Here is a 24,151-nt window from a genome sequence, read left to right as displayed (position 1 = left end):
GTTTCATATTGTTGTGGTTGGAAAAGATCCTTGGTATAATTTCAGCTTTCTTAAATTTACTGAGACTTCTTTTGTGGCCTTAAGTGATCTATCCTGGAGAATTTTGCACATGCACTTGAAGAAAATGTGTATTCTGCTGTTTGGGAAGGAATGGTCTGTATGCATCTTTTAGGTCCATCTGGTCGAATGTGTGCTTCAAACCTACTGTTTCCTTGTTCGTCTTCTGTCTGGATGATCTATCCATTGATGCGAGTGGGTAATAAAGTCCCCTACCATTACTGTATTACTGTCAATTCCTACCTTTAAGTCTGTTAATATTTGCTTTATTTATTTAGTTGCTCCAATGTTGGGTGCATAGATACTTAGAATTTTTATATCTTCTTATTGGGTTGATCGATCCCTTTACCATAATGTGGTGCCCTTCTTTATCTTTTGCTACAGTCTTGGTTTTAAGGTCTGTTTTGTCTGATAAAAGTGATAGCTGCCCTGAATTTTGTTTTGTTTACTTTCATTTAAATAGTATATGTTTTTCCCAACTTTCACTTTCAGTCTGTGTGTATCTTTAGGTCTGAAGTGGGTCTCTTATAGGCAGCATGTATATGAATTGTTGTGGATTTGGATGTGGATGTGGATGTATGTGGATTTGTTTCTATATCCATTCAGTCAGCCTGTGTCTTTTGATTGGAGCGTTTAGTCTATTTAAAGTCGATAGGTATTTACTTACTGTCATTTTCTTAATTACTTTTTGTATGATTTTTTGTAATTCTTTGTTCCTTTTTTCTTCTCTTGCTCCTTTCCCTTGTGGTTTGATGTCTCCTTTAGTATTACACTTGTCTTCCTTTCTTTTTATTTTTTTGTCTTTATTAGAGGTTTTTTATTTGTGGTTCCCATTAGGTTCATATGTGACATCTTATGTGTATAGCAGTCTTTTTAATTTGATGGTCACTTAAGTTTGAACACATTCTAAAAGCAGTAAATTTTTACTTCCCTCTACATGTTTTTTGATATTTTACTTTACAGCTTTTTATTTTGTGTATTTCTCAACTGATATTTGTAGATATAAGTGATTTTACTACTTTTGTGTTTTAACCTCCATATTAGCTTCATCAGTAATTAATCTATCTTTACTAAATGTTGGCTTTTACCTGTGAAATTTTTTCTTTAATTTTCTTCTAGTTTTGGCCTTTTCTTTGCACTCAAAATAATCCCTTTAGCACTTCATATAAATCTGGTTTAGTGGTGATGGACTCCCTTTAACTTTTGTTTGAGAAATATTTTCTTTTTTCTATTCTGAATAGTAGTCTTTCTAGGTAGACTGTTCTTGGTTGCAGGTTGTTTTCTCCTCAATACTTTGATATATTGTGCCATTCCCTTTGACCTGAAAATTTTCTGCTAGAAAATCAGAGGATAGCCATTTGGGGTTTTTCTTGTATGTAACTCTTTTCTCTTGCTGCCCTTAAAATTCTTTCTTTTTATCAGTATGTTTTGCCACTTTAATTATGTATCTTGGTGTGAACCTCCTTGGGTTAATTTCACTAGAGGTTCTCTTTGCCTTCTGGATCTGGATTTCTGTTTCCTTCTCCAGATTCAGGAAGTTTTCAGCTATAATTTCTTCAAATAAATGTTCTGCCTCCTTTTCTCTCTCTTCTCCTAGGATCCCTATAGTGTGACTGTTACTGTGTTAGATTATGTCCCTGAATTCCCTTAACCTTTATTTAACTATTTGTTTACTTTTTGCTGTTCAGCTTGGGTACTTTCTATCGCTCTGCCTTCCAGATGGCTGATCTGTTCTTCTGCATCTTCTAATCTGTTGATTCCCTCTTTTGTATTTTTTTTTAGTTATTGAATTCTTCATCTCTGACTGATTCTTTTTTAATATTTATTCTCTCTTTGTTGAACTTTTCATTGAGATTATCCTCTCTTAAGTCTAGTGAGTGTCTTTATGACCATTACTTTGAATTCTTTATCAGACGTATTGTTTATTTCAGTTTTATTTAGCTCTTTTGCTGTAATTTTGTTCTATTCTTTTATTTGGGACATAGTCCTCTGTCTCTTCATTTTGTCTAACTCTCTGTGTTTGTTTCTCTGCATTAGGGAGTTCAGCTACCTTTCCTGGTCTTAAAAGTAACGGCCTTGTATAGAAGAGGTCCTATTGTGTCCTATAGCACAATTCCTCCTAATTACCAGAATCAGGCACTCCAGGGATGTCTCCTTTGTGGGCTTACTATGTGCACCTTACTGCTGTGTCTGCGTTGTGATTGCGTTCAGACCAGCTGGCTTCAATGACCTGTTTTCTCTGTTGTGAGCACACTGGGCAGTGTTGGTCCTGAGCTATTGTGAGGCCTGAGGCTGGGGTGGCGGGGGGGGGGGGCTCCTAGGTGGGCAGGGTCAGCCTTCAGACTATATGTCTGCAATTAGCCTCTCTGCCACAGTTGTAGGCTCACCCAAAAGCAGGGCCCACTTCCTCAACAGCCAGTGCTTGAACTATGGGTGTGCTAGTGTTTAAGATTATCTCCCCTTCTCCTTAGGGCAGGAGTCACTTTGGAGTGATACTGGGTTCTGCCGGGGCCACATGCAGGGTATGGCCAGGCAGGAGCTGTTTTGAAGGGACACCTGCTGAAGTGGGTGGGCTGGGTGGGGGGTGTCTGCAGGTGAACACGGAGGTGGGGCATGTGTTGCTAGCAAGTTGGGGAGTTTTAGAGCTGGTTCCCGCAAGTATCTGGCCATCTGGAGTGTTTGGGGGAAGAGAAGTGGTGCCCACCACTGCTTTTGTTCCTGGAGAAATCTCCTGAAGATTCCTGCCCTGACAGCACATGTTCTGAGATTAGTAAATAAAACTTAATGTACACCCCAGACACCTTTCATACTCCTGCTTTTGTGTTGTGTCTCAGCCAAGTTATTTAGTACACTGGCTCTTTGAGAGGACTCAGTTTCCTTTTACTGCCTTGTTTTCCCACAGTTAAGTCTGCTGGTTTTAAAAGCTCCTGTGGGTAATTAAGCCCCATTGGTTTTCAAAGCCAGATGTGTAGGAGAACTTTTCTTCCAATGCAGACCCCTAGTGCCTGGGGTGCCTGGGGTCAGGTCTGATCCTACTTCTCTGTGCTTGTGGTGTCTCTCTCATTTTTGGTTAGTTTTGCTTGGAATTTTCTTCCCAACTATGTCTCTACCCCCTTATCGTTTTCCATGTGGTTTCTGTACAATTAACCACGGAAGGTGTGTTCTTCCAGTCTTGAGATCATTTTCAGAGTTAGTTCCATAGATGTAGTTGTTATATCACTGTGTCTGTGGGACAAGGTGAGCTAAGGATAATCCTACTCCCCCATCTTTTCTAAATACTCCCCCACCATTGTTTCCTATATCCTACTTCATTACTAGTTCAGTTTCTTTGAATGTGTTGATGTATTTCAGCAAGGATCTATGAGCAGTAAACGTGTGTACTGGTATTCTGAAAAGATCTTTGTTACTCCCTCACTTTTAATGACAATTTAGCTAGAAGGTAATTTGATACTGATATCTTTCCTCAGTATACTTATTATCCACAATCTCCACCACTTACTGCTGCTAGAAAGAAGTCCATCGTAAGTCTGCTGCTCCTTGGCAATCTATATTTTCTCTTCCCCAGGTTTTACATTTTTCTTTTTTTCTTTGACTTACGCTAACTTATTACAAACTGTGTAAGTGTGGATTTATCATTGTTTCTTATTGTTGAAGCTGTTTCAATAGAAGGATTTGTGTCCATTATTAATTTTAGAAGTCTTAGCTATTATCATGGGAATACTGATTCCTTTTCTTCATCCTTTTTCTTTTTCCTTTTTAGAATTCCTAGTCTTTATATTTTGAACCTCCTCATTCTGTCTTCCCCACTGTTAACTTCTCTTAATATTTTCCATCTCTTCATTCTCTCAGTGCTATATTCTGAATGACTTCCTTAGATCTAACTCATTCTCCAGTTCTCTCTTCTGCTGTGTCTGGTCTACTTTTCAACGTCTACATTATTTATTTCAACAACTGTATTTATGATTTCTATAACTCCTGTCTCCTGTCCCTAAATCTACGTGGTTTTTTTTTCCACACTCTTGTTTTTTGTTTTTATCTTTGTTTTTTTGTTCTCTTTTGTTTTGTTTTTGCCTAATGGCTTTTATTCCTTTATTTCTTTGAACATTTAAAACACTTATTTTTAAATCACTTGCATGTCATTCTGTTATTTCTGTCGTTCTGGTATATCTGACTATCTGTGGTACCTCATCTCTTTGTGTGGTTTGCATTTTTTTTTTTTATACTATAAGCTTGTTTTATGTGGGAATTATTTCCTTTGGAGACCATAGGTGCCTTGGGTTGTGGAAACATCTTTACAGAACGATTTCAGATTTGCCTTACAAGAGAGGGTTGGATTTCGAGCACTATTTTGTCTCTGTGTCTCTCTGAAAGACACATCATGCATTCAGAACCCTTGTATTTAGTGCTAGGTTTTCAAGTTTTCGGTTTCTCATGGGTGACTCTTTTAGCTCCTGTGATCAGAGCCAGATACCAAGCTTCCCTGCTGTTCCCTGGGAACCAGCACACATATTTTTTACAATTTGTTTTACCGATGAAATGGCATCTTGTGACTCTGAACTTTATGCTGATAGCTTGGATCTAACATCCCGTTCAGTGGAAGCCTGTGTCTGAGACTTAACTTCTGACTCAGAAAGTAAATCCTTGGCCGCTCAGTCATTAAGATCTTTCCTTATCTGTCTCAGTTTCCCTTTGCATATAATTCTCTTTGCATATAATACATCTTTAGTTGTGACTTTCTTTCTCTATATCTGGCCCCTGGAGACTTTATTGATGTCTAGATGAGTTATGTATTCTTCATATAATTCTCTGTATTGTTACGTTTTTTCAGAATTCCCGTAGGTTGAGAGTAGGGGTGGTGTGCGTTTCATATCTGTTTAAATCACCGTATTTATCAGGCATATTACTTCTCTAATGAAGAAAAAAAAATAGAAAAAGTTTTAAAATGTTTAAAGCAATGTTTTATTCTAAGTAACCTTTTTGTTTCCTCCATGTTTCTCAGTGCTGAATTTGAAGAACCACATAATTATGAGGCGACAATTTCATATCTGAAACACTCTGGCAACTCCATTAACCTGTGCACCGCAAAAGAAATTGCTGATTGTAAGTCTGCTAAGCCAATTAATACTGTAACCCTGTGTGGAATGAAAATGCAGCAAAAGTGGTATTTTCCCTCTAGCTAACTATGAGTTTAAAAATTCACAGCCATGCTGGTCTACCATCTCGTTTCTCCCCCCCCCCCCCCCCCCCCGCCCCGGTCTGGTCTCTTAAAAATAAAAATAAATCCATTTGGACATCACTGCTATCTCACAACTCCTAGTGCTGCCTCCTCTCTACCCTTTCTATTCTCTCCTTCACCAATCTACTTAGATGCCTTGCCTTCTATAGATATGTGGGAGGGAAAATCAAGATAGGGCAATTCATTTTTCTTCCTTCCCCCTCCTATAGAAACTTCCTCTCTCTTCTTCTGGTGTCTTTCTTGAACTCCCCTGGTAACTCTGTGTGTGGAGAGGGAGATAACAGACTATGAGAATTAGGTCCCTGTGTTTAGTCTGAATAGCAGCAGAGAATTCATTTAATGGATCTGACCACTGGTTCAGAGCTAAGTCTTCCAGCCTCTGGTGTTGCCGACAAAGCTCAGACCTCTCTAGGAAGAAAGAGACCCTGTCAGGTAAGAAAATGAACAAGCAGGAACTCATAACATTTCTACAAGTTTCTGTGTCTTTGTTCTGCCTATAGGATCAGCCGATTCTCTATAAAAAGCACAAATATTTGTGTCAGAATGAACACTAATATTAGTGAACCTATACTGTGGGCCACAGTTCTGTGGTTCTGTGTGTTCTCTGGGCTCTCTGTGCACATCCTTGCTGATAGAGCAGTTTTATTCGCCCACTTTTTGAGACCGGAAACTGAGTACTAGAGAGATTGAGTTGTACAGGGTCACACAAGGAAAATATGGTAGAGCTCTATTGTGAAACAGGCTCAGACTGCCTCTAAGATGCCTGCTCTTTTCAGTGTTTTTCTGCTTCTCATTCAAGAATGTTTTTGCTTCCCTGGAGAGAGGGTTAAAGAGAGATCATCTGATTCAGCTTCTTTATTGTATGGAGAAAAGACCCAAGGCTCTGGGAGAAGTCATTTGCCTGAGGATACAGACAGAAGAGGTTTGTGGAGTAGGAGTTGGGATCCCATTGAAATTTCGCTTCCCTCCCCCAGGAAATAAAGGGTTGAAGAACCTCTTTCTGACTCTTCGACTGGGCAACGTTTCGACTCTTCCCTGTGGCTTGTAAAACACTAGCCTCAAGAAACACAACTCCTTTCCCCTCTCACCTCCATAAGGCAGGATTGTTCCATTCTTGCGGTGTCTGGGCACCAACATCAGATTATGGCTTCTCGAATTCTGACATTTAAAATATGAATCATCTGAGGATCTTGCTTAACATATTCTGGTTTGGTACCTCTGGGGTTGGACCTGAAAGTCTTCATTTCTAACAAGTTCCCTGGTGGTGCCGATGCTGCTGGTCTACAAACCATGCTTTGAATAGAAAGGCGGTGGGCTCCATTTGGACTAAATTCCAACTGCACGCCTTTCTGCAAGGGCCCACAGGGCCCTTTAGATGCGGCAGTCAGAGCCTATACGTTCTGTCTCTGGATACATAGGACCTTCAGAATGTCCCCCTCCCAAGTGGTTGTCTGAGGTCCTGCTTGGGTCTCGTCCCTAAGTCCCAGGACAGACTGGGCTGCAGAGAGAGCAGCTCATGGGGGGTGGTATAGGTGTGGTTTGGACACGTTGTCATGAAGGGTGAAGGTGCATCTTGAAAATGAGAAGCTGGAGGCCTACATTTGATCTCCTCAGGCCACACATGTTCAAGGTGAACCTGCCCGGGGACATCACCTGAGGTACCCACAGAAGGAACCACTAACTCAAGCCTCTATACAGTCTTTCCCTGAGGGTTCTTTGTGTACTTCCCAAAGAGACAGGTGTTTATGACTGAAAGAGGAAGGGCTCAGAAAATAAATCACTGATTCAATGGAGAGTAACAGAGCATAGGATAGCCCAAAAGGAGGAAGGTGGGAGACAGGTGAGGGTGGTGAGGGTGTCCCTAGCCAGAGAGAATATCCTGCTGAGAGGTAGGGTTGACATACCAGGGCTGAAGAAGCTGAGGAACTATAGCCTGGGGTCAAAACCCCTTTCCTTGTTCGTCTTTAAAGAGCCAACCAAGGTGAAGTTACCCTATGGGGGGGGGGGGGGAAGGAGGAGGGGAGGGGAGGAGGAGATGAGCTCTTTTACCTCCACTTGTACTTACTCATTTGACTCTTCCCCCATTTATTTTCCGTTATCTTTATACCACTTAATGAATGGTATTTGAACCTCAGTGTCTTCACCTGTAAAATGGGCCTAATATTTCCTTTGTGGAGTTGTTCTGAGACTTGGGTAAAGCAAGACATTTGAGGTCACGTGGAATTGTGCTTCTGGAAAGATGGAGCATATATACTTTTCTCTCTTCCCCCTGCTAAGTACAGCTAGAACAGTCAGACAGTATATGTAAAACAACCATAAGAAAACTGGAAGACTCTGAAGGTAGAAACAAGAAGGCGGACCCGCTAGGGACCTGAAGACCCAAGGACGAGTAGGTGGTGACTTCCTTGTGTTTTCTTCTTGCCTCATTTATCTCAGAGTTGGAAGTGAAGAAGTTGGCAGTCCGGAAACACCAGTGAGCACAAACAGAAAGAGGTCCAGCAAAAGCCTGTTCTGTCTAGCCAAAGGACCAGAAAAGGGGCAGCCTAGAAAAAACAGAACGCCTCAAGACAATAACTGTTCCTCTCCCGCCAAACGTCACAGAAAAAACTGTGGCTCCATCCTCCCAGCCAATGCGGAGTGGGGAGCCTAAGACACCCTCATGAGGCTGCAATACACATCCCAACAGCTCTGCTGAGGTGGTATCAGAGAAAGTCAGGTCAGAAGCTGGGACTTCCATCCCAGGAGTAAAAAACACTTCTCCTACAGTGGACGTCCGTGAAGACCGCGTGGGGAGCTTGTATTCCAGTCTCCCGCCCATCAAGCGATAACAAGGTGCCCTTTCTTTTCCCTCTTGGGATGGTGTTAGAGAAAACCTAGCGGAGAGTCAGGACTTGGACAACTACCCAGCAGTAAGGATGCCAAATGGGGAATAATAGCAAGCACTCTTACCACTCCCAGCCTTATCAGCAGAAGCTGAGTGTGGAACTGGAGTGCCCAGTCCTGCCCAGCAGTCGTGAAGAACGTTTCCCTCATCTGCGTTATCAGGAGGCCAGGAAGTGGGGAACCTGGATGTGTTCCCTCACCCGACAGAAAAGAGTCCCCCCCATTTCTGCCACCAGGAAAAACCAACTAAAATAGAAGCTTCCAATAATATCCAGCGTCTCCTAACATAATACTTAAAATGCCCATGGTGTCAATAGAAAAGTACTCATCATACCAAGAGCCAGGAGAGTGTAAAGTTGAATGAAAAGAGGTGATCAGTAGATGCCAACATTGAGATGACTGAAGTAGTAGAGTGTTCTGACAGAGACTTTAAAGCAGTTGTTACAAAAATAGTTCAGTGTTGGGGCGCCTGGCTGGCTCAGTCTGTTGAGTGACTCAGTCCTGATTTTGGCTTGGGTCATGATCTCATGGTTTGTGGGATCAAGCCCCACTCCAGACTCTGTGCTGACACCGTGGAGCCTGCTTGGGATTCTCTCTCTCTCCCTCTTCCTCTGCCCCCCCCCTTTCTCTCTCTCTCTCAAGATAAAAAACATTTAAAAAATGCTTGAGTAATTATGAACATGACTGAAACACACACAAAAAATAGTTTTGTTTTATTTTTGGAAGAAATGGAATGTCTCTGCAAAGAAATGGAAGATGTAAAAAAAAAAAAAAAAAAAGAAACAGAAACGTTAGAAGTGAAGAATACAATAAAAAATAAAAAGCTTACTGGATGGGCTCAGCAGCAGAATGAGGAGAATAGAAGAATCCATGAACTCGAAAGAAATGATAGAAAGTATCCAATCTGAACAGCATGGAGAAAAGCGATTGGGGGAGGGGTGATGAACAGAGATTCAAGGACCTGTGGGACTCTGACTTAAATTGTAGTACTGGAAAGATTGGGGAAAGGATGCTACTGAAGAAGTGCTTGAAGAAATGATAACTGAAAACTTCCCAAATTTGGTAAAAGGCATAAAAGATTGAAGAAGCCAAGAAAACCCCAAAGAAGATAAACCTGATCTACACAAAAACACAATCAAACTTCTAAAAATAAAAAGTAAACCTCTTGAAAGTAGCAAAGAAATGATATATTACCTATAGGTGGAAAACAATTTGAATGACTGAATTTCTCCTCAGAAACCTTGAAAGCTAGAAGGAAGTGGCACAACATTTTTCAAGCGCAAGAAGAAAAGAACTATCCATCCAGAATCCTATTACCAGTGAAAAAAATCGTTGAAGATTGAAGGGGAAATCAAGACATTCTCAAATGAAGGAAAACTAAGAAAATTTGTTAGAGCAGACCTATCCTGAAAGAATGGCTAAAGGAAGCTTTCTAAACAGAAAAGAAATGATAAAAGGAAGGATCTTGGACCATCAGTTCAGGAGAAAAAACAATGGAAAAGAATACAAATGTGAGTAAATGTGACACACTTTTCTTCTTTTGAATTTTCTAAATTATGTTTGCTGGTTGAAGCAAAAACTGTTAACATTGTCTGATGTAGTTCTAAATGTATATAAAAGAAATATGTAAGACCATTATAAGGAAAGGGTTAAGGGATGTAAAAGGAAGTAAGGTTTCTATACTTCACATTAACTGATAAAATGTCCACACCAGTAGACTGTGATAAGTTAATGTGTACATATAGTGTAATCCATACAACAACCACTAAAACAGGTATACAGTGAGATGTAATTTAAAAAACACTACAGATAAAAAATAATTCAAAAAAAATGCTCAAGTAACCCATAAGAAAACAGGAAATCTCAGAAGAGCAAAAAACAGAATAAACAAAAAATAAAAAATAAAAGGCTGACTTAAGCCCTAACATATCAATGATTGCATTAATTACATTAAATGTAAATTGTCTAACTATGCCAATGAAAAGAAAGGGATTGGCAGATGTAAATTTAATCCAAAGATTGTAGGTATGGCTATATTAGTAACAGATAAAGTAAACTTCAGAGCACAGAAAATTATGAGAGATTCAGAAGGACATTATGTAATAAGAAAAGGGTCAATCCATCAAGAAGACAGAATAATCCTAAATGTGTGTTCACCGAGCTCCAGAGCTGTAATATATGTGAAGCAGAAACCGAAAGAAGAAATAGACAAATAGGCTCATAGTTTGAGACTTTAACACCCCTCTCTCCACATTGACAGAACACCTACTCAGAAAATCATTAAGGATACAGAAGAATTCAGCCACACCATCAAGCAACAAGATCTAACTGATACCTATAGAATGCACAACAGGAGCAGAATACATATACTTTCAAGCACCCATAAACATATACAAAGATAGACTATATTCTGGCCATAAAACAAATCTCAACACATTTTGAAAACTTGAAATCATAGTGTATTTTCACAATGTAATCAAACTGGAAATCAGTAACCAAAAGATAACAGAAAACTCTCTAAACACTTAGAACCAAAATCACACCTTTCTAAGTAATCCATGGGTCAGAAAGTCTCAAGGGTAACCAAAATATATATTGAACTTAATGAAAATGAAAATATATAAAAATCTGTGGGACATAGCCTAAGGAATGCAGAGGAGAAATTAATAGCACTAAATGTTTACACTAAAAAATAGGAAAATCTTTAAATCTAAGATCTTACCTCAACACAGAAAAAGAGAAAAATAAATCTAAAACAAGGGGAATGAACAAAAGAAAGATCAAGAACAGAAATAAATGAAATTGAAAACAGAAAAGCAATAGAGAAAACCAATGAAAGCAAAAGCTTGTTCCTTGAAAAGATCAATAAAATTGACAAATGTCTAGCAAGAGTAACAAAGAAACAGAAAGAAGACACAAATGAACGATATCAAGAATGAAACAGAGATACCATTACAAACCCTGCAGACATCAAAAGGGCAGTAAGGATATTATGAACAATTCTACACGTCTAAAGTTGACAACTTGAAGAAGGAACAGTTCTACAAAAAGCTCACAGTACCTCAAGTAACCTAGTATAAATCATTTGAATAGCCCTGTGACTGCTAAGGACATTGAATCCATAATTTTAAAACTCCCCCCAAAAAGCTATAACACTGTGTCAACAATACTTGAATTAAAATTTTTACATAAATAAATTGGTAAATAAAAAACTAAATTCCCAAAAAAGGCTATCTCAAATTCTAGGGACTTTTCACTGGAAAATTCTGTCAAATGTTTAAAAATGAATTAACACCAATTCTACACAGTGTTTCCAAGAAAAATGGAAGAGGAGGAAACACTTGCTGATTCATTTTAAGAAGCTGATGTTACCGATACCAGACCTAGACAGAGACCACAAGAATAATACTGCATGCAGATTAACATCTTTTGTGAGTATAGTCAGAAAAATCCTTAGCAAAATATTAGAAAATAGAATTCAGCAAGATATAAAATAGAATTATACCATAATCAAATGTTGTTTATTTCAGGGATAAAGCTGGTTCAATATTCAAAAATTAATCGATGAAATCCTTATTGACAGCCTAAAGAAGAAAAATCACAATCATCTCAATCTGTGCAAAAAAAGCATTTGACTGATTCAACACCCATTATGATAACTTTTTCCTCAGAAAAACAGGAATAGAGAGGAACTTCCTCAACTTGAAAAAAAGCATTTGCAAAAAAGCCTACAGCTAACATGATGCTTAATGGAGAGGTACTGAATACTTTCCCCCTGAGATTGGCAACAAGGCAAGGATGTCCACTCTTAACTGCACCTATTCAACATTTGCTAGAAGTTCTAGCCAATGCAATAAGTCAAGAAAAGGAAATGAATGGTATACAAATCAAAGAATTAAACTGTCCTTATTTGCAGATCACAGGATTGTCTAGGTAGAAAATCCCAAGGAATTTCCCCCCCAAAAAAAAAAAATTCTTAGAACTGGTAAATGAATTCAATAAGGTTATGGGATACAAAATGGACATTAAAAAAAATCCTATTTCTATATCCTAGCAATGGACACAATAAAATCAGAAAATTTCATAACATTTACAATTTCTCAAGGAAGATAAATACTTAGACTTAAATCTAACAAGATGTTACAAGACCATCCCCTCTGGGGTGCGTAGCTCAACACATAGCTCCAAGCCTTTCTGAGGCTTTACCCTTTTGTATAGAACTGGGGTAAGCAGGGTTTAAGCTTTTCTAGAAGCTCTGCAGAATTGTCCTCAGAGGTCATTTAGACCAGCCATTCAGACTGTGCTTCCTGAGGAGTACTAGAAACCCTTGAGGATAACATTAATAAGAGTTCTACCCATCATTGTGAGTGCTGTTTGATTTAAATGAATGAATCATGGCTGGAAGGAAGTTTGAAGGCCATTTGCTAACTGAATGACCTTGGGAAAGTAATGTCACTCTCTGGGCATCTGCTTCCTCATTAGTGAAATGTATCACTGGTGATCGCTGTACAAATTAAGTGAAATCACGCATTTACACATTTAGCTTAGTGCCTGCTATCTGTAAGTGTAAAAAATATTAGCCACTTCTGCTTCTTGTTTCTGTATATTACTAGTAATAGTGCTCTCACCTCCTGGTTTTCCAAGGCCACACAGAGAGTTAGCACATGGAGAAAAAGCCAAAGGCTGTGGTCATTTTATGGTACGGGCCGTTGGAGGGTGCCAAAGACCATCTTCTGATAGGTTCCTTTTTCCCCAGCTGGGATAAAGATCTTCAGTGGAGAGAGAGGGCTCCAGTTCTGTGGGCTGCATCTTCCTGTTATGTCCTAGTCCCTTCCTAACCCCTCAGGGTACAGTCCTTTGTCCTTTATATTCCTACCTTAGGAGCAAGTTGTGATGGCAAAACTTATCATTGGGGCACCTCCACTTTGTTAAAGAGCATCGTCAGATTATGAACGCATCATTTACTCCGTGTGTACTTTTGTGTCCTAGCCTTGGCAAGTAAGATTCCTCTGAGCCTCGGTTTCCCCATCTCTAAGACAGGATAATAATATCTCCCCTCTCCCCAGGTGGCAACGAGAAGCAAGAAGATCATGATTTATTAATTCTTTGAAAAGCAAAAAATAGTAAATAAGTTAGGGGAGGGAAATTATCATTTTTAAAGTTGGAAAAGCCATACTTGGAATGGGCATGGAGTAAATTGCATCGTAAGCAAATATGATTGTAATGTATTAATGGCTAAACAAAGGTTTTAAAGCAAGCAATAGCAAGGTGTAATACCTTTTGATTCAAAAATCAGTAAAAAGTAAAAGTGTACAGTTACTCATTTTGAAGCACATAGTATTAATCATACATAGAGAATCTTAGGTCTTTGTTCAGTAGTCACTTGTAGGCAATCCCTAAAGAAAGCCTAGGATTTCATTTCCTTTATCAATGGACTACCTGTGTAGAATAATGATGGCTTAGAAATGCAACATATTGGTCAGTTTTTTAAACAAAACCTTTAGGACCCTAGCAGCAAGAAAGAAAAGAAAAACAGGGAGAGCCCTACCTATTATGCCCATATATTCATTAGCAGTAAAGAAAAAAGTTTTATAGATGACATTTCAAGAAAGAAAATTCAAATAAGCAAATTTATCAAAAAACCCATCACTTTCTATACAATGTCTGGTGCTGTGCTAGGATGTTCCATTTCTTACATCATCTCCTTTAACCTCCCCATTAACTGTGTAAGGAGGTTTCCCATTGACTACCTTTCTCAAATGAGCACACTGAGACTCAAGAAAATGAAGGAATTTGTCTGCAATCCCATAGATGGGAAGTGGCAGGACTGGACTCTGAACCCACATTCTTGCCACTCCTTGGCGTTTGCTAATCATTAAGGTTGGGATCACATCACTCAATACGTTCCACAGAACTCTCAGAAACAATCGAAAGAAATTCCAACCTTAGCTGGTGGCCAGTCTCCTCTTTTCAAGAGGTGCTAAGGAGGGTTGCCTGGGTGGCGCAATCAGTTAAGTGTCCTACTTCAGCTCAGGTCGTGATCTCATCGTTAGTGAGATGAAGCCCTGCATGGGGCTCTGCTCTGACTGGAGCCTGCTTCAGATTCTGTGTCTCCCTCTCTCTCTGCCCCTACCCTGCCTGTGTCTGTCCATCCTCCCTCTCCTCCCCCTCTCTCTCTCAAAAATAAACAATAAAAAAAAGATACTAAGGAAACAAAACAGTCGTAGAGTAAAACACTTATCACTGTGCTATGGAGTTCATTTTGTTGAAGTTAGATTTAGGCTTTTTTTTTTTTTTTTTTTTTTTGGAGGGGGGTCCTTTTTTCCCTTCCCTTCCAAGTTCCCCTTCTTATGGCTACCACGAAATTTCGGTGCTCTCTCCTAAGCTTTGGGTGCACATCTGTTTACCAAAACAGGACACTGAAAATTGTTTCAAGTGTTTTCACTGACTCTATATTCCATCCTGGAAATCCCCACATGGATTAAAGTCCTGATCAGTGACCCGAGAGTTTCCCAAACCGTGTAGACAAAGCCTCACACAGATCCGCGTTCTGAAGGCTGAGAAAACTGAGCTCTGCAGTCTTGCGTAATCGCTTGAATCCTGGGTGCTGTACGGAATGGGTGAATACACTGCCTTTGATATAATTTTTTTCGTATTTATTTTAGCAACTTACGAAGTCGAAATCGAAGAACTGCGAAAGGTATTGTTTGCTCTTTTTACCAACTTTATAACTACAATAGGTATACAGAATTGATTGTATTTTGTTTTTATGAGCAAGGAGAAAAGCCTTTGCTTTTGGTTTTCCCCTGATTCCTGAGGGTTTTCCAAGACTCCAGCTGTTAAGATTCTGTAGCCTAAGGCCTGTAATAACAGAGATAGAAAATGTGGAAGGGGGAGAGAATCTGGTCCCAATCCATTCTAAGCCCCTTATCTATGGCGGCCAGCATCAACCGGCCTTTAATAACTGTCCCTTCAGAGAGAGGACTGCTGTGGCACAAGCCAAACGTGCATATCTGTGTTTTCACGAGAATGACCAGCCCTTTGAAGGCACATTTGCTGGCTCCTCGTGGGCACAGTGTAGGTGCCACCTTGGAACAGCTTGATTAGGGTTCAGGCAGAATCACTGCTGGCCTCAATCCCAGCCCCTGGCTGTGTGATCTTGAACCTCCATTTCCTCACCTGTAAAATAGAGATAATAGAAGTACCCATGGGTGCCTGGGTGGCTCAGTGGGTGAAGCATCCGACTGTGGCTCAGGTCATGATCTCACAGTCTGTGAGTTCGAGTCCTGCATCGGGCTCTGTGCTGACAGGTCAGAGCCTGGAGCCTCTTCAGATTCTGTGTCTTTCTCTCCCTCTCTCTCTCTCTCTCTCTCTCTCTCTGCCCCTCCCCCGCTCACACTCTGTTTCTGTCTCTCAAAAATAAATAAACATTAAAAAAAATTTAAATAATCATTTTAAAAAGTTTTTAAAAAATAAAAAAGAAGTACCAGCATCTGGGGTCATTGTAGGAATGAGAATAAGGTAAATTCAGGTGAACAGTTTACTAGTAAGTGCTGGCTTCTGTTGCAGTCATGAGCCCCAGTTATGTCTGTGTAAAATGTGTATTCTCTGTAAGGACAGGAAGCATATGCCTTGTGGTTACCGTATCTTCTGTAGTAGGTGCTCAGTAAATAAGGGGGTTCATCATCGCTGGGAGAACTCAGAGTAGGTAAGTGCCTGGCACACAGTAGGTGCTAACTTCATGTTGTGGGTCAGTCAAAGTTTACTCTTTTCTCATTGGTTTCATTTAGTCAAATCTTACATCTTTCTGCTTGCTTTCTTACATTTGCTGCAAAGGACTGTTCATTAGTGGATACGCTTTATAGCTAGAAAACTATAAATAATTGTTGTTCTTATTAACAAGGTTAGAACCATTCTGATTTTAAAAAGCTTCCAAAACAAGACCAAAAAAAACTGGCTTCAGTTATCTGGCAACATCACCAAATGATAACCTTTTCTGCACAGGTGAAATCCATAAATAGCTAAATCCATTCAAAATTTAAAAAGCTTGAAAGTATTTTTAACTTTTAAGTCTTAACTTAGAGACATGAATTGTGTTCACTCAGTATTCGTTTTTATTTATTTTGAGAGAGGGAGGGAGGGAGGGTGGGAGAGGGAGAGAAAGCATAAGCAGGAGAGGCCCAGAGAGAAGGAGAGACAGAATCTCAGGCAGGCTCCACACCATCAGTGTAGAGCCCGATGTGGGGCTCGAACTCATGAACCGTGAGATTGTGCCGTGAGCCAAGATCAAGAGTCGGATGCTTAACCCACTGCGCCACCCAGGCGCCCCTGTTGATCTCAGTATTCTTACCTGGGTGGGTGGAATCTGACTTCACCTTTTCTTGATGACGTGGAATCCTCTGGAACATAATGGACTGAGTGGGCATAGTTCACGCTCTTCTTGGTGAAATGCTTTTGGGCCCTTGTTAGGTGTTCGGAGCTAGATCCCTTCACATCCGACCACCACAAGGGTGTTTGCTGTCTCCTGTCGGACAGTTAGGATTTCTTTGTCCATACCTTTGTGTCTGGAAGGGAGTCTTTCACGTGGAAAAGCATGTGCCGAGTCCTTATTGTGTGTCAGGCACTGGTGCAAATGTGGGAGCACTTAATCCTCAGTGTTCCCCGCCGAGGTAGTATCTCTGCTTCATTTCCCAGGTGAGAACTCAAGGCTCAGAGAGAGAAAACAACCTGTGAGTAACGCAGCAGAGGTCCGTCTGACATGTTACTTTACCTGTGCTGCCATCCGGTTTGTTAGAATTCTATGGAAAATAAAAACCAGTAGTCCCCGAATGAAGGCTTGTGGGGTTACCCTCAAAGGAGGGTAAATGAGCTGTGAGGCTGGTCTTGGTGGCAGCATTTTCGAGGCTTAGATATTTTCTGTTTGCTTCAGTATTCTTGTCTAGATTCAGAATAATGAATGAATCAGATCTGTGTGACGACTGAATGAACGAGGAGCTCTGTTGTGGTCACTGGGACGTAATTTTAACAGAGCCAAATCTAGATCATATGAGAGCTGACTTTGGATCAACGTGGGGCACGACCAGCAAGGGAGAGTCCCCAGCATGGCTTACATACTCATTTACCACTTCTGCCCACTGAAACATTGCCCCAATATCCCAAGCACATATTTCCTCAAGTGACCAGAAAGTCGTTCCTCTACAGAGGCCTTCCTGGAAAAGCATGCAGAGGACAATGAGTTCTTCTAAGCAAATTACACATTTCTTCTGGCGTGTGCCGTAGCTTTGGGGGTGCTTGTTTTCCTCTCGTGGTTCCTGGAAATTTCTGTTGTCTGTGTCTGCCTTTGCTCTGTCCTCGGGCCTCACCTCATCTTTTGTTCAAGTCTCTAATGGGCTGTAGCCAAACAACAAAGGCATGGTTTGGATTGATTTATGAAAATGACCAGTTTCCTCTTTACTTTCAGCCTTGGAAGAGTGGTCTCCGTGGAGAATTTAGGTGAGTTTTACCTTCAAATGGAAAAACATTTATCCAACCACTGACCCTCTGATGACTGAACTAGTTTTCCTCAGTGGGCCAGCTGGGCAAACTGGCCTGGTTCAGCCTCCCTCGTGCCCCGCAAGGTGCCTGGTACAGAGAAGGTGCTCAGGGCTCTGCACGGCCTTTGCCTCCTGCCTTGTTCTAGCCCACGCCAAACTCACCAGCAAACACTTACTGAGACCCCAACGTCACTAGCCAGTCACTTTCTAACTGCGGGGACTGCAGCAGTGGTGCGATATGACCACTACCCTCAGGGGCTCCTGGATTGTGGGAGTCACACAAATAGGCATAAAACGATCACGTGACTCCCCAAGACCTTAGTTTCCAAAATCCAGCGTGCTGTTTCGAGTCTCTGTGCCTTTACTCCCCAACTTGATGATCTGGCAAACATCGACCATCAGACACCCCTCCTGTAAGAAGCCTTCCCAATTCCCCTCCTTCAGAGAGAAGTACCCAGCCCCTTCCCTGTAAGGTCACAAGTTGGCGCTGACATCGCTGTATGTCGTTTATTTGCTAACATGCCAGTTCATCCTCACTCTCCTCTACCTCCTTCCCGTCGGAGCTCCTTGTGAGGACGGCCCATGTTGTCTTGTTCTTGGTATTGCTAAAACCTCTTACCGGTAGGTTCAGAGCACGGTCTTGGCAAGGGCATTACCGGCCTCTTACCCGCCTCTTCAGAGTCTGTCACTCTTCCCCTGGAGTTATTTTTAATACATTAGGGTAAACATGGTCAGTGAACTCTGGAGAAGTATCAGAATTTTCTGACCGAGGATACGAACGCAAGCAGTGGATCATAGGGGAAGCCCGCTTCATGTTTCTCCTTGAGTTCTGGCCTGCCTGCCTCAATTCATGGTCCCCATAATTGCCCTCTAGCAGGGTGCTGGGCACTTGGTAAGCACATGTCGAGTGATTCATTCAATGTTTATTGAGCTTTACCTCTGTTCAGATGCCGCTAGATTCTGCAGTACAAAAACGAATAGAATATATTCTCTGCCTTTGGTTCAAGATGGGAGTGGAGGCCAGAATGGCTGGGGGTCAGGAGCTGTTTGGAGGCAGATGACCACATAAGTAGGACTTTGCAATATAATATAATCACTGCTAAGAGGTTATAGAAGCCCAGAGATGAGGCTCTGGGCCCCCTTTCTTGAAGAGTTGACAGTTGAGTTTATTCTTGAAAGACCTGTAGGAATTGGCCAGGTGAAAATGTCGGAATGTACGTTCCAGGCCCAAGGAAAAGTAGGAGCAAAGACATACTGTTCAACAGTGAGGCTGGTCCAGGAATCCACAAACAAAGATCAGGCCCGAGCATAAGGTGCAGTGTGGGAGCAGCAGGAACGAAGCCAGGGGCACGTACAGAGCGGGATCCAGGAGGGCCCACGCTGTCTATTTGCCATTTAGACCAGCCCCATCCGATGGAACTATAAGGCAAACCACAGATGTCATTTAAGAGTTTTCTAGTAGCCGTATGTTAAAAAGTAAAAAGAAACAGGTGAAATTAATGTATTTCATTGATCCCAGTATACCAAAATATTCTTTCAACATGTAGTCAATACTGAGGTATTTATAGTATTGTATTCATGCCAAGTCTTCAAGATCCAGATATGTTTTATACTTCCAGCTCATTTTGAACCTGATACATTTCAAGTGCTCAAGAGCCACACCCGGATAGTAGTCACTATTGGATGGCACAGATTTAGACTTTATACTATAGATCGGGGGGAATTAGAAGTTTCAAAGCAGGGATGATGTACCCCATTTCCTTACAGTCTCCCTAGAAGTCACAATATCGAATTGGATTTGATAACCATTTATGGAGGTCCAGTTGTGTAGAAAGTACCAGACAAGGGCCTGAGGGACAGGAAGATAGGTTACAAAGGACATAATGTCAACAAGGCAGGTAATGCTTTAGGAGAAATACCAGCAGTGTGCGGTGAGAACATGAGAATCGGGTACTTCTGACATAGCAAATGCTTCCATGAAGAAAAGTACACCGACAATTATTGAGGGCCCGTTATGTGCTCTGAACAGTGCTAGGCTTTCAACATTTTTATCACATTTCATTCTCATGGTAACCGTGGAGATTGGCACTGTGACCATTCATTTATAAATGATACAGTTTGATTTTTTAGACAGGTAAGTCTTAGACTTTCAGAAAGGGGGATGGTGGGGATTAGAACCCAGCCCTCCTTCACAGCCCCTGATCATCACAGAACTAGCATATGGCCTTAATGGTGGGCGTGAGTGCTCAGTTATGAGATACATGAAAGAAACTCCTTAAAACTCTTGCCGTTGTCGTTCAGAACAGCGCTCTCTCTGGTGCTTTTCCTCCCGTGGTGGCCCCTCTCTGATTTTCTTTGAGGGCTCCTCTCCCTCTGCCTTCCATATAATTGTGGCTGTAAATCTAGTTCACTATGCCAGAAGCAGAAGTTCTCATATGGGTGTTGATGTTCTCCAGCATTCTGTCCCTTGGTCCTCTGTCCCGGTTCTTCGTGACACCGTCCACCCTGCCTCTCTTACACTCCCCTGGTGCAGCTGCCATCTGTATTCTCGTGCACGGCGGTCATTCGTTTCCTTCGGGAATACTAAGTACCACTCTGTGCCAGGACTGCGCTATTGCCGCCATGGATTACACGGCACTAGTGCTGGGATACAGAAATCACAGAGCTCTGCCTCCTTGTAACTTGTTAGTTTACAAGGCAAAGTGAACGAACTGGAGGCAGATCCATAGACAATGGGTTAAGGTACAAGATGGAAGGACACATTACTGGGGCAGCAGATAAGAAGGTAGGACTGGGAGAATCAGGAAAGGATTCTTGGAGGTAAGATTCGGAGAAATTCAGACACATTGAGAACAAATTGCCACCATGTTTTCCAGCAATAGAAGATGTGGAAGGCATGTCTGATAAGGGAAATAGTAAATAAAAAGGGAGATTTGCAGGGCACCTGGGTGACTGTCGGTTAAGCATCGGACTCTAGACTTCAGTTCGGGTTATGATCTCATGGTCGTGAGATCGAGCCCCATGTCAGGGTCTGCGTTGACTTCACGGAGCCTGCTTGGGGTCCCTCCCCCCACCCCCCGCCAAAAAAAAAAAGAAAAAAACTTAAAAAGATGAAAGGAAGAACTGCTTGAACTAGGCTGGTAGGTTTGGGGAATGTGAGAGTCTAGAGCAAAAGTGGCGGGAAGGAGCAGAGGGAGACGAGGTTGGAAAGAAAGGTTGCGGTAAGATCACAATGGGCTTATATTTTATCCTATAGTCAATGGCGAGTTCCTAGGGAGATTTTAAGCAGGGATTCGTTCTGGCATTGACTGGAGCAGATAGAAACTCACCGAGATGATCTAATGGGTGACCTGATCCTCATCTTAGAAGAAGGTGGGGAGAGAAGAGGGATTGTTGATGTCTGTTTAAATACATTTTTTCCATTCATTTCATTGAAGTGGCGGGGGGGCGGGGGGGGGGGGCACACTGTGATCTAAACACTCTAAACCTGACTCTTTCCCTGCTATCTCTTCACCTCTAAGCCCTACACATGAAGATGAAGGTAAAAAAGAGAAGGAAAAGGAGCTGTGTGAATTGGGACCTCGAAAACCAGAAAGGGATCTACATTCAAGCCGTCTTTTCGAGGTATCCGTGTTCTAGGGTTCGGGGCCAACAGAACAGTCCAGCCATGTTGTAGGAGCAGTTCATGGAGCGACCTTTCCGAGGCTGTGACAGCAGCTGTCCAGAGTCAGAAGACGCAGCGGGTGTTGGGTGTTTTACCAAAGAAATGAACGTGACCGTAACACAGAGCTCTAGCCTTGGATTTCCCATTCAGTAGTCCTGAAGCAGGCCTTAGGAGATGGGCTGGGACTAGTGTGGATTCAGCCAAGTGCCCTGGGGGCAAGACATAAAGGGACAGCCATTCGGGTGCTCTGCCCTGCAAAAGAAGGAGCCTGGAGGAGAGGGGCCTCCTTCAGGCGTGTACTCCAGCTTAAAACAACTTCCTTTCTCAGCTAGGCCATCTCATGTGGAAAAGAAAAATAGTCTGTACCCAGTTATCATCTTCAGCCCCATCCTGATTCTGTCTCGCTAGTGATGATAAAAAGAAGTAATGTACGTAAAAGTGCTTGGTAAACCCTAAGCTACCATAAAAATGAAAGGTGTTGTTAGTTATTACCTGTCCGCAAATACCGCCTATATGCGTGTCTCTGCATCTATTTGACACTGTCCCCTTCAGAACAGCTGGAGTGGTCAGAGGCCTCGACAGTTGCTACCACCTCGACAGTTGTACTGCTCAGAACATTCTAAGAAGCTATTTGAGATGTGCCTACCTTCTGACCTCAGATTGTTTCAGTTCCATCTGCAGGGCTTGGGTGAATCCAACAGGTTGTCGGTGTTGTGGGCCTGGAGACCCAGGCTGGCCGGGTTGTGTGTTCATAGGGTGTCACAAAGCAGCGTAATTCAAGGAAGAAATAAGTCACGAATTATGAAAGGCAGGGACCAGAGTTAGGGGGGCGGCGTTGCACATGAGGCCGGAGAGAGGGCAAGCCCGTAAGTGGGCGAGGAGGCTGAGGTCAGGAAGGGGTTAATCAGGAGCATGCAAAAGGCAATAGGGGAGCAAGGTTAAGGATACCGACTAACCGCGAAAGAGCAAAAGCAGGGATGTGTTCTTCATCCATGCTGGCTGTTTGACGAGAGCCAGGTATGGGGTCAGGCCACCACTAAAGGGACATATTCCTCAGGGGTGCCTGGGTGGCTCAGTCAGTTGAGCGTCCGACTTCAGCTCAGGTCACGATCTCACAGTCTGTGAGTTCGAGCCCCGCGTCGGGCTCTGGGCTGATGGCTCAGAGCCTGGAGCCTGCTTCCGATTCTGTGTCTCCCTCTCTCTCTGCCCCTCCCCCGTTCATGCTCTGTCTCTCTCTGTCTCAAAAATAAATAAACGTTAAAAAATTTTTTTTAAAAAAATAAAGGGACATATTCCTGCTTTCCGAGAGTGGATTTGAGTTTGGGAATCAAAAGTGTTTGGATTCCGTTACATAAACGTGGTGGGTGGAGTAGCAGTGGTGTTCAGGGTCAGATGTAAATGGTAAGTCAGTAAATACATAATCGGTGGCTCAAACTGAGCCCCCTCGGAAGCATTCCCAAGGACAGCCCGATGGGAGCCCTGCCCCACTTTATTAGGGGCCACAGCGAAGGAAGGCAGTTCTGCATGTGTGTGAAACTGACTTTCTTCCCTGTCATGTTCCCCCATTAAAAACTTCATTCTTGGCTGTGTGACTTAAAAGAATGCCCCTCCTTGTACTGGCCTTTGAGTTTGCCCACGTCCCACCAAGACCTGGGGAGACCCCATCCTTTATGTCTGTTAAATACGTCAGCTTTTTCCCAGTTACTCTCAGAGGTTATTGTACTGGTCAAGCCTCCCGCCCACTTGAAGCCGGAAGGACCGTAATCTCCTCTCCCACTGTCATCTGACAGATGGCCAGAAATGCTGTAATTCCCCTTGGTCCTTCCAGGGCCTCTTCCTGGTAATCCATCCAGATCTTTCTGAAATGCGCATCGCTCGGGTTGCTGCCCGAGGCTCAGTGGAGCCCACAGGCGGCCTCACCCACAAGACCCTGCATCACTCAGCCTCATTCTGTCCCATCTTTCACATCTCTTTTTTCCCCCTCTTCCTTCCACTCCGCCCTCAGCGTCAGCCTCCATGCTCTGGTCTGAGGACACTAACCCTTGACCAGACCCCCGTGGCTTTGCTCGTGCTGATTTGCGCATCAGGTCTTCTTTTATCCCCTCAGTCGATCTCTTACTTGCGTTTTAAAATACGCTTTAATAAGACCTGCTTTGGTAGTCTTTCCCCATCCTGTCTCCCAGCCTAGAGAACTGACCTCCCCCCCTCTGCTTCCGTCTCAGTGAACAATACAACTGTATATAGCGCTGGCCCCGTGGTACCTTAATTGTTCCTGTGCATCGTTTCCGTGATCGCTGTAGAGGCCACCCTGCCCGTTGTATCAATCACCAGAACTCAGCGTTGGTGTCTGACAAACCCTGGAGGGAGGAGGGGTGAAAGGAAGTGAGGAGGAACAGAAAAATGGCAGGTGGGAAGATGAAATATCAGGCAGAAGGAACACAGCATCCCTCGGTGGTCAGGAGAATGGGGCTGTGAGCTCAAGCCCTGCCCTGGTTGACTATTAGCTGTGAGACCAGAGGCCAGTTATTTAACCTTTCTAAACTCTTTATCGCATGGACTAATATTTTCCTAATGGGGTGTCATGGGGATGAGGTGAGATTAAATATAGGAAGAGCCTGCTTTGTCAGTGCTGTGTTTCATGCTGGTTGCCTCCAGGCGGGGGTGGGGGCTGCCTCCGTGCCGGGCCTTCGGTGACCATTCAGAGGCGAACCAAAGGCATCGTATGCATCCTTGTGAAACTTAGTCTAGGGAGACTGCGTTCAGTACCATAAGAGATCA

The 24,151-nt window shown here is 42.5% G+C and overlaps 1 protein-coding gene across 4 annotated transcripts in view; it reads left to right on the top strand.

The window, feature by feature from the left end:
* FYB2 (FYN binding protein 2) overlaps positions 1–24,151 on the top strand; it is a 128,314-nt gene that overhangs the window by 68,388 nt on the left and 35,775 nt on the right. For all 4 annotated transcript variants that reach the window (XR_006712332.1, XM_045477543.1, XM_045477542.1 and 1 more), the window contains exons 5-8: positions 5,057–5,157; positions 14,842–14,876; positions 17,637–17,668; positions 21,231–21,333. Coding sequence is in view for 3 of the 4 variants with exons in the window: in XM_045477543.1 (XP_045333499.1) it covers positions 5,057–5,157; positions 14,842–14,876; positions 17,637–17,668; positions 21,231–21,333 (271 nt within the window). In the remaining variant the exon portion in view is untranslated. The remainder of the gene's footprint in view (positions 1–5,056; positions 5,158–14,841; positions 14,877–17,636; positions 17,669–21,230; positions 21,334–24,151) is intronic.

Source organism: Leopardus geoffroyi, chromosome C1 (genome assembly GCF_018350155.1).
Source record: "Leopardus geoffroyi isolate Oge1 chromosome C1, O.geoffroyi_Oge1_pat1.0, whole genome shotgun sequence".
Lineage (NCBI taxonomy): Eukaryota > Metazoa > Chordata > Mammalia > Carnivora > Felidae > Leopardus > Leopardus geoffroyi.
Note: the sequence above shows the minus strand (reverse complement) of the source record. Positions and strands in the feature narration are given on the sequence as shown.